Genomic DNA, 11,106 nt, shown 5'->3' with positions numbered 1-11,106 from the left:
CAAACAAAAACAGAAAGCGGTGAAAGCAAAGAACCTTATATTTGTTATAAAATGGAAGTAAACAACGAAATATTTAAATATGTATAGATTTTATTAATTATTTAGTGATATTTCAGCCAAATCAGTGTAGTGCCAATGACATGTAAACAAACCGTCTGACGTTTTTACAGGAAATAGTGCTTTTTGCGTTCCTATGCACTTCTGCATCTGTTCTCCTTTTACTCTCATTTGAGAGCGTAAAATTGTAGTTTGACAGTTCCACAGGTTTTAGTCCGAAGTTCAAAGGAACAGACTAATTGCTAGTAAATTCAAAGTACATTCCCCAACATCAGAGTGTCGATATATTCAAAAAAGAAAGAGAGATCCGATACTCAAACTCATGGTACAATAAAAACAGGTAGAAGCCAAATTGACATCGAACCTACAAAAGTCAAAGTTTTCGGGAGAGTAAAAATAAAAAGGAGCGTGTGTAAGGAAAAATAAAAAATTACATTTCGCTGGTTGACGTTTTTGAGTAAATTTGAAGTTTTGTTTCTATTTATTTATTTTTTTAGTTAAAATTTGTTAATTTGTATGTTGTTTTATGTTTTTAATTTATGAGTTGCAGTGTTGTTAGAGGGACTTTCCGGCATAAGGGTCATAGGAACAGCACTTGGCATCAAACGTGCCTTTCCTGTACCTCCCGGTGCATTTATGAAATCTGCTGCTTTAAAATGTTTAACGCACAGCAAGGCATTTCGCTGCAGCTCTGGCCCACAGCTGCTTTCGCAACGCTCTTTACGCGAAGGACATTGAGGCACGTTAAATGGTATCTGCTTTATATTTAACACCACATAAAAAACAACGCTTCGGTGTTGCATTTTTAACACATACATTAAGTATAAACTGCACAACACTACAAAAATTCAAATGTTAATTAAAATTTGTTATTAACGAACATTCAAAAAAAAAAAAACAACGATATGACATTCAAAGCGTAACGAAATATAGGAAATAAAAGAAAAACAAGTTGAAGTTTAAAGGTTTGGTTCTCATGAGAGCAACGTCATTTTGGCTTCTACCTGTATTTATGTGCCTTGTAAACAACTTTTTGATTAAAAAGCAGATTTTTGACAATTGCTCGATTGTTAAAAATTCGATGCGGCGGTACCCAATTTAAGTTTTTTGGTAGAGGGGATTTTATATCATAAATTTTGGATTATGTATAAAATAGTTTTAATAACATTAACTGTTTAAAAGTACTTAAAATCGTATCTTAAAAATTTTTAAATTTTACACTAAATACGATGACCACTTCCCATTTAGGTTAATTAAATTTTAGTGAACATATACATATGTATATGTAGGGGTTTTTCAATCTTTTTTGTGTCTTTTTGTCATCTGATTATTTTACAATGTATCTAGCCAGGACTATTACGGTTTTCTATACCGAAGATAATTGTTTCTGATATACACATTTCGGTGTGAACTTAGTACATATCTAGATGGTTCACAAGGTGTCGTAAGTGTCCTATTGTCGTGTGTCGTAAAGTTTTGAACGGCTAAACAAATGTTTAGAGGACTTGAAACCACAACCAAATACTTTTTTAACGGTGTGAAATTTCATAATAAAAATTTTATGCTGGCTTGCGAATCCCTTTAATATAGTTTACTGTTCAATATTGGAGCGGGTGTGAAAAAAAATTGATGAATCCACCCATTAGAAAGAGAACGGTCAAAACTTTACGGAAAGTCACCCTTCACCTCTCTGACCGCTCGGCACCCATTTGAAAATGTGGTAAACTTAGCATTTTGCCAGAAAATGTAAGCTCGGGTTACGGCAACCAAAGAACTTACGCGCAGAATACCTCTCCGCGTTGGAGGCCTTCGGCCGCGCTTAGAAAAAATAACCCTAATCTGCTCAACTATGGCTACACGGTATTTTTTACAAAAAAGTGCATATTTGACACCGAATTTATTAACAATTTAGTGTTCGAAAATTTTAAATCTTTATTTTAAATCAAATTTTAATCCCTTGATCGCCGGCGTATGTTCACATTTTTTTATTTGGGATATGCGTGTGAACACAATAACCTAAAATCATTGGTCAAATAATCGAACCATACCCAAAAAAAGACCGTTTGCTTGTTCAAATTTCTATTATAAGAACAAAATGCTTTAAATAAATCAAAAATTAATAACAAAATTTGAATAATTTTAGATATAGGATATGGTAGCACGAAATGTCATAATCTGCTTTATTGTCAGGTTGTTAATATGGCGACGAAAAAGTGACAATGGAACTACCTTCTTTTTTGTATCATGAGCAAACCTTTCTATTATTAGGAGCGTTCCTTATCTCCCAGAAATAGTCAGAAAAAGTCCGAAGTAGTCAGATTTAGTCCAAAAAGCTTTCCTTATCTCGGAAATGACAGCAAAAATGAGAGAGCAACACTCAGTGAGAGTGACTCTCATCAGTCCGAAGTAGTCAGATTTAGTCAGAAGAATTTTTTCTGGCAAAATCCTGAAAAGTGCCGAACTCAACTGAATTTAAATTAACGGAAATTAAAGAATACGCAAAAAGTGAGAATAATCTAAAAAGTGAATTGAAATTGGAAGGAGGCAAAAAATAATTGATATAGTAAGTGTTTATTGTGCTTGTGCTTGTGTGAATGTGTTTTGTACATACATTTCCATTCTTATTTGACGTTAGCTTTGTTGTTGCCATTCTTTGGACTAAAAATTTGGTTTTTTGCGTTCCTTTACTTTTCCTGTTATTCTCTTTTAGTGAGCGCATTTTGCTTACCCTCTTCCATTTGGACACTTTTCAGATGTTAGTCCAAAAAGATAAGGAATGAACCTATTGAATAATGGTTATACACTGTGGATTATACCAGCCGTCACTACTCCATACGCCCGCGTACTCTGCTTAGCAGTCACTTGATTTTAAATCAAATTTCAACTTGAAACCGGGCACATTGTCGTTTACAAAATTTCAAATTTGTCCGCTGTGTTTTTTGTTTTATATGTATATTATTAAAAATTCCCTTTTTCGAGCATTCATAAAATCAAAATTATAGCTCATCCGTGTTTTTGTGTAACCAAAAAACTCCATTAGCTCTGGACCCATTCCTATCAATAGCTCTGCAGTTCTAATAAAAATCTAAGCCTTACGGCGATGTGTGAGTAAGTAACATGAAACGAATGGTAACTTCCGTAGGAGCATAATTTGTATTTGTTATTGTTTTACGTTTCGTGTCTCACCCGTAGTCAGGCTGGCAATCCGTGCCTGACAGGTGACGGCTGTGCTGGGGATGCGACCATGGCCTGTGATCAGTACTGCCCGCCCAAGTGTGACCCTTGTCAGACACCGGTCGATTTTAATCCGTGCCCGCCAGGGGGCGACTGTAAATGTCGCTGCGACTGTGGTGACTATGCGGGCTGTTGCTATCAACAACCACCGCGAGCCCAACCCATCCGCCCGATGTCATGCATTATGCGTTCGACAGCGCCATTGGAAACGGATACGATATATAAACGCTCGTACTTTGCAAATTGCGGGGATTGCTATCGTGCAAAACCAATACGACCATGTCCAAACCTAGTGCCGAATCCCGGCCGCATGGAATCTTTTACTGTGCAGAAGCTATCATACTTGGCACCGTGCGCACCGGATCGCACCGCACCCATACGACCGCCAGATAATGGGCTGCGCTTTTGTGGTCCACTCTATGCAATGACCTCACAGAAGCACGACTATGTGCCAAAGGGCTATAGTAAACGCAATCCCATATTGCCAATAAATGGTATCTGCAAGCCATGCGACCCACTAGAGCGATGTACCATCAATCGGTTGTCATATATGCCGGTTGATGTATGCCGGAATCCACCACCCAAACCGATGGTACAGACTTACAACATACAACGGCCAACGGGACCAAGTGAAAAATGCACCATACAGAAGCTAAGTTATCTCCCAGTTTGTCCGGTCCCTAAGGAGCCGATGCCATGGGCCGAAAAAGTGCGTTGTGTGCCACCTCGTTATGAAAATCTCTGCACAACCTATAATCTAAGCTATCTACCAAATGGTTGTACGGCACGTACGGCTCCTGTTGTACCCATGCATAGCATTAAAACATTGGGAACAGATCGTACCGATGGTTGTACGGTGTACAAACTTAGTTACTTACCGGTGGATGCACGTTGCTGTCGTCCCCATCCAATACGTCCTAGTCCGGGTATATGCATGCCAACAGGCCCACTTGAAAAATGCACCGTACAAAAGGTAAATTTAATTTGAACTCTAAAAGGTCACTATTTTGCCCCTAAACTAATCTGCTCTTCCATTCTTTCCACAACAGCTGTCATACCAACCCAACTGTTGTGTAGCCCGCACGCAGCCTATTCGTCCCAAAGAGAACTGTCTTAAGGCGTGCGGTCCTCTATATAATATGACCACACAGAAGCATGACTTTGTACCGAAACCAATTTGCCGCCGTCCGCCCATACGTCCGCAATCGCTTATATGTCGCGCCACTGGTTCCATGGATCGCTGCACTATTAACAAACTTTCCTATATGCCTGTGAATGTATGCGAATTTAGGCGTCCAGAGCCTATTAGACCACGGCCAGGCGTGTGCCGTGCGGATGGGCCCGTCGAGAATTGTACCGTTTATAAGCTTAGTTACTTGCCCAATTGCCCTCAACCTCGACAGCTATTGCCGTGGGCAAATCAATCGTCTTACTGTAAGCCAACAGCACCGATCGAAAAATGTACCATACAGAAACTTAGCTACGGACCACCTGGGACATTTTCACGTTGCGGCGGTAAGTGGGCTTAGAAACTTAATAATTATTTGTTAACTCTGCAAGGTTAAACTTGTATAAACCCAAAAAGAGCCCAAAATACTTAAATTTCAGTCGGGTATTTTTATAACTGACGCTATAGAAAAAATTTGTCCTGTTTGACCTGAAATAACATTGGTAATAAATTATTCTTTATTGGGGCATTACGGATATAGGTAAAAGGTAAAATTTCTCTTCTGTGCCAACTGACCCCAACTGGAAAAGCCAAAGAAAGCCAAGTCCTTCACCACTTGCTCTGCTACCAATAGCGGGTTTCGAGTTGAATATTTTCGCCGTTGCACATTTTTCGTCATATCTTCGGCACTTTCAGACTGCTCTTAAAGTATGATATATGGAGGTTTTTGCCTCGACGACACAATTAGAACGTTCCAGAATGTCTACGTTTTGCACTATTTAGTCCAAAGTCGTTCCCGTACGCTACGTTCACATAAGGTTTATTAAAGGCGAAAACAGCTGTTCCTGTAAAACCTGCAAATCCTGGAGTACGGGAACAGACAATTTTTATGTCCCAAGGTTCATTGACCTCAAATACCTTGTGCTAGTACTTACTCCCCATAACTCATTTCTTACCATCCTGATGTCAGGAAATCGGAGGTTGTCAAAAATAATTAGGGCCGGTTGTTCAATGTCTGGTTATCACCAACTCCCAGTTAAACATCATTGTCGACGATTTCCACATCATGCATATAACATGTGATCGATAAAGCTGTCGTTGTATTTAAATGGAGCTTCTACCTCCGATGTGTGGTAACCGGGCATGGAACAAACGGCCCTTAAACTCTTTTAGGGCCGGTTGTTCAATATCTGGTTATCACTAGTGGCCGGTTAAACATCATTATCGACGTTTTCGACATAATGCATCTAACATGTGATCGATAAAGCAGTCGTTGTATTTAACCGGAGCTTCTACCTCCGATTTGTGCTAATCAGACATTGAACAACCGGCGCTTAAGGAAGTACTTCGATCCTTCCAGTAGAACTATTTAAAAAAAGCTTTATTGCCGAATGTTATACATATGTAAGTAGGTGTCTAGAGTCCGACCGATTAATCGGCATCGGCTAGTATCGTCCAAAAGAATCGGCATCGGCATCGGCTGTTTTTGGCCGATTCTTAGCCGATTTATTATAATAAATTGCAAGTTTGATGTAGCTAGGTAAGCGTTAATTTTGAACAATTTGTTGTCTACGTCCCAGAGGCGCACGCCCGATGAACATATTTTTGTAAATTTTTTCACGAGGGGTCTAGTTATTTACGTTTATTAGTATTTATGATACGCAAATTGATAATAAGAAAGCATTTTATTTTTAAAACTATTCCCACTAATAAAATGACTTTAACATATTTATTTATTTATTTATTTTTTTACTGGCTGTTAGACTTATATTACAATAACGATTTAACATTCTTATAATTAGACTCAGATTTAAAAATTAAATATTAAATAAGATATGCTCTACGGAAATTTTTAAATAACATTATCCTTTATCACTGAAATTATTTTATATCAATATAAAACCATGCCATTGTCCGGAGGTTATGTAGACGGTTGGAAAGGCCGAGTTTCCAATCCGCGCTATACTCCGTATCTTGATTGCTCCTGGGTGATCGAAAAGGCCGAGTTTCCGATCCACCCAGTCGCGCTTTCGTGACGGTTGGAAAGGCCTAGTTTCCAATCCGCTCATTTATTGTTTATTATCTAAGGTTTTTAAATGTACTCTGGGTAGTCGGAAAGGCTGAGTTTCCGATCCACCTAGTCTCGATATCTTGGTCGTGGGAAAGGCCTAGTTTCCAATCGACGCTATTGTTCATACATCACTAATACCGATTTCGTTTCTACCGAAAAATGCAACCTCCTCTTTGCCCTCTACGCTCAAACACTATGAAGAGGGCGATGAGAAGGCAACATTATTTGTAGAAACGAAGTCGCCATAACTTATAGGATGCGTTCTACAATAGTCATATATAGTATCACAATTTTTTATAGCCTCTGGTAATTCATTAAAGCACTTTAAGCCTTTATAAAAAATATTTTTTTTTGTCCACCTCCGTTTTATACTTCGGGAGTCTGAAGCTGTTATTCTCTCTTACAATTATGTATGGGTCTCATTTATATATGGGAGATTATCGCTAAGATAATCCGACAGGTTGCCCTTCTTAATTAATTGTACACAAATTTCATAGCGTGGTTAAACTTGTTGCTTCACGCTTAGCCAATTCAAGGTTTCAAGCATACATGTTGTTGGTGTGTCGTACGTTTTTTTGAGGATGAATCACATCCCTCGGTTTTGCGTTTTTTGCATCTTATCTACGTGCGAATCCCCCTCTAGGAAGAAAATCGTAGGGCAGTAATAAAGTGGGGTTCTACTATTGACCTGTACACCAATGTTTTATATCTTCTTCCCAAGTACTTACACGATCTCTTTATAAGGCCAATTTTTTTTAGCAATCTTGTTGACTGTATACTCAACGTGCTCATCAAACTTTATTTTGTTGTCTATGTATATTCCTAGGTACTTGACACTTTTCACCTCTTGGATATTTTCATCTTTGATTATTAATTCGAAGCTTAAGGAGTCAGCATTTGCCGCTCTGGACAATACCATAAAGTTAGTCTTTTTCATATTCACTTTAAGTTTATTTGAACACAGCCATTGATACAAAGAATTAAGATCTTCTTGCATTTTGACAATCGCATTTGGTAGTTTCCTATCACTGACCGTTAACAAGTCATCAACCGCGAAGAGTTTTATTTTACAATGTTTGAGAGAACTTTTAATATCGTTTATATATATATTAAAGAGTAGGGGTGCCCAAACTGAGCCCTGTGGTAATCCGATGTCTACGGCTATCTTACTAGACATCTTTGAATTAACTATTGTTTGTTGCCTACGATTACAAAGAAAGCTTCTAAACCAGTCAAGCTCAGTATTTTTTATGCCAATATATTTTAGCTTATCCAACATGCGGACCCAATCAACTGTTTCAAATGCTCTTTTAAGATCAATAAACATTGCCACTACATTAAGGTGACAGTTAAGATCTTCTTTTGATTGAGAAAGCACCAGATTCAGCGCAGTCTCAGGAATGTTTAGCTCTGAATCCAGTTTGTTCTTTTATGGGTATTTTATTGGATTCCACATAGTACTGTAGCTGTTTTTTTTACAACGGTTTCCAGCATTTTTTCCAAGCTAGGAAGAGTAATGAGGGGTCTAAGCTCCTCAGTTTTAATAATTTTTCTAACTTTCTTAACGGGCACTATTGATGAAATTTTCCATTCTTCCGGTACCGATCCTGTTTGGAGACTCTTATTTATTAGTAGGGCATAGAAATATCCCATATAATCAGCAGCGTCCTTAATAACACCTTCAGATAGTAGGTTGTTTCCCCCAATTTTCCGCTTAAATTTTTGGGCAATTTGAAGAATGTCTTCCGTTAAGACCTCTTCAATTTTTAGCTTACTTGTGGAAGTTCCTTGCTCGAAAAAGTCATAGTTTACACAGTCTAAATTGGTATGTATTTCCAAAATGCTGTCCACGAAAAAATTATTTAAGTTTTCCGAAATTTCAAAGCTGTCTACTTAGTTGGTGTTATTTATTATCACTTTGGACTTAAACTTGTTAATCTCTGTCAATTGCCTATCATACCATTTGTTCCTCTGCTTAATGCGAGTTATTTTTGAGTAAGTCAGCTGCTTCATGAACCACATAATGCAAAGAGTAATATACTCCAGCATACATAATCAATATTAGGGTCAAAAATTCCCACGACAGCCGGTTCTACGTACCGGAATGACTCGGGTTTACCCGACCAAGGGCTGTTGTTTCGGCGATTTAACCCCGTTTAGGTCGGCGAAATCCCTCAAAAGTTGTATATCCATAGAGCTACATCTTCTTCGCATACTTCTGCTCAGGGCATTGAATCAAACCCTGGACGAGAAACATATACCTGCTGCGTGTGCCAGAATCGATTACACTACCACTCTACCTCCGTCAGATACAATACATGCAATGGGTGGAGCCATCTCCGAGTTTGCTCAGGCTTTACGACTCATAGGCAGTGGATTACCGCGTACGTGGCCCCTTGCTGCGTAAATAGAGCTGCCTCCACAGCACAACAGAGTCCGCTTGAGCCACTCAACACAAACACACCGCACCACAATACAATACAATAGACAACGCCACTGACACAACAGACCACACCACCGATACAACTGCACCACCACCAACACGCCTCCACCAAAAACTCCTAGTTCCTCCGACAATCTGCACTGTGCGTTAGTCCATGATATTCCGTAATGTGAGATCAGTCAAGTGCAACAAGTGGTCAGCATAGGTTGCCATTATATACTGATTATCAGACCAAAGCTGACAATTGTTAGATCTGGCGAGCTGCAGCGGCTGCCCATAATCCGGGTGGGTGCATCGTCGTTCATTGTTCAGAATGTCGTCTATCTGCTCAGCCAGATGTATTCCCCTACGATAATTTGGCAGGCTTGAGTGCCAAAGATCGTGGTGCGCGTTAAAGTTAAAGTAAAGTTAAAGAAATTTTCGTTTTCAAATTTTTCCCCCGAAAGTGTTGCGGTTTTCTTCCTTATAAAAAAAGTATGTTTATTCGTTATATGAACGCAAATGCGACAAAGAAAGTTCTAAATCAACGGTAATTTGTATAATTTGCCGGATTGTATAATCAGTATTTTAGTTGCAGTTGCATTTCTTACGCGACTTTTTTACCCCATTGTGAAATTAGTGAAGCAAAAAAGAATAAATTAGTTAACACCTAATTCTTCACAAAAAGCAGTTCATCTCCCGATTCTGCACGTGAACTGAAATTCCCCACAAAAAATGGTCAATTTCCCGATTCCCCAAGCAAACCCAAATTCCCCGCAAATCCGGGAATTCCCCACGAGCTTGCTTCCCCGGTATATGGTCCTAATTTTCTCCATAAACTGTGGTTATTTTCTTATCTAAATGCCTGTGACTCGAATCTAGGAATACATACAGTGACCAAAATGGAAATTAGGACTCGATATTTTAGTAAGTTTTAGCTATTTTTCCTTAGTCTATTTAATGTTTATTATTTATTTTATGAAAGCAAAGCTCTTTTCCTAACAAAAACCATATAATACAAATTTTCAACTTTGTGCAAAAAAACTATAAAAATTAATTCTACAAGGTTTCACCAAAATTTCAATCTTTTTAATTAGAATCTTTAGAAAAAAAAATTGGTTTGTAGTTTTGTAACCCATTAAAACTGAGTACTTTAGTGGAAAGTGCTGCTCATTTGCTTCTCTTTAAAAAAAAATGGTCGGACATTATTTGTATGAAAAATATGCGTAACACCGTCAACAAAAAAAAAATCCCAAAAATTAATCCTACGCCTTAGCGATTTAAAATTGTTCTTATTATACTAAAATTTGATTTTCTTAACAAATTTTACGGGGTAAAAATCTCGAGAAAATTAACCTACAAATTTGTTATGTTACTATAAGGATACTGTTTCAGGGCTAATACATCTAGGATCTTTGAAGAAGGCTGTTGTGGAAAAAATTTGAAAACTTATTTTTTGTCCCGTATTCGGCTCTTATAAATATGATCACCGTACTTATGTAACAACTCTCTTGCAATGGCAAGTATGCATAACTGAGCAATAATAAAAGAGGTCAAAACTGACAAATCTCTCTTATTGCTCCGAAAACAGGCCAAAGGGAGTACTCTTTAATTCCTCACATTGGGAGATCTCCCTTCAGGCTCTGGTGGGTTCATATTTAATACACATATATGGCCTTATTCATAAAAAATAAAATAGGTTTAAAGAGCTCTATAAAGTGACATTTTCATACAAAATTTCGATTTATAAAGCAGTTAAAGTGTTCTTTATGGTGACAGGTAATAAGGTCAATGGAAATAATGTCAATTGATTTTATTTCCCACCCGGGTGCGAAATAAAGTCAATTGACATTATTACCTTTTCAAAAGCGAAATAAAGTCAACAAAAATTTGGAAATAAAGTCATTGACGCTATTTCCTCATTCAAATGGAAATAGCGTCAACAATGCTTAAAGTATGTCGATTCATAGAAAAAAATGTTGATCTTACAATAAACATTGCCCCGTAAGTGTTGTTTTTTAATAGAAGAAAAAGGCTTTTGCCAAATCCTCAGTGTTGTGATATTAATCCACACACAATCATGAACTACCACCAATTGATTCTATTAAAAAAAAATTTAAATTACGAATATGTAAAAACACGATGCGAAAAACT

At 37.8% G+C, this 11,106-nt stretch overlaps 2 protein-coding genes across 2 annotated transcripts in view; both read left to right on the top strand.

The window, feature by feature from the left end:
* The window catches only part of LOC118746309 (WD repeat-containing protein 3-like), a 4,868-nt gene extending 2,662 nt beyond the window's left edge, over positions 1–2,206 (top strand). The window contains exon 4 of the mRNA XM_036480195.1: positions 2,201–2,206. Within this exon, the coding sequence (XP_036336088.1) occupies positions 2,201–2,206 (6 nt within the window). The remainder of the gene's footprint in view (positions 1–2,200) is intronic.
* Positions 2,207–3,112: 906 nt separating this feature from the next.
* Positions 3,113–5,316, top strand: LOC118751283 (stabilizer of axonemal microtubules 1-like). The gene is made up of 3 exons (XM_036486068.1): positions 3,113–3,165; positions 3,250–4,264; positions 4,341–5,316. The coding sequence occupies exons 1-3, from the start codon at positions 3,158–3,160 to the stop codon at positions 4,818–4,820; spliced, it is 1,503 nt and encodes a 500-aa protein (XP_036341961.1). The 5' UTR covers positions 3,113–3,157; the 3' UTR covers positions 4,821–5,316.
* Positions 5,317–11,106: the final 5,790 nt, after the last annotated feature.

Source organism: Rhagoletis pomonella, unplaced genomic scaffold (genome assembly GCF_013731165.1).
Source record: "Rhagoletis pomonella isolate Grant_MI unplaced genomic scaffold, Rhpom_1.0 Rhpom_scaffold_00001, whole genome shotgun sequence".
Classification (NCBI taxonomy): Eukaryota; Metazoa; Arthropoda; class Insecta; order Diptera; family Tephritidae; genus Rhagoletis; species Rhagoletis pomonella.
The sequence above is the reverse complement of the archived record's forward strand: the minus strand, read 5'-3'. Positions and strand labels throughout refer to the sequence as shown.

Bases quoted from the DNA above. Each gene is read 5' to 3' on its own strand.
- LOC118751283 (XM_036486068.1), top strand. The intron at 4,265-4,340 runs GTAAATTTAATT...TTTCCACAACAG, and splicing joins AAAAATGCACCGTACAAAAG to CTGTCATACCAACCCAACTG.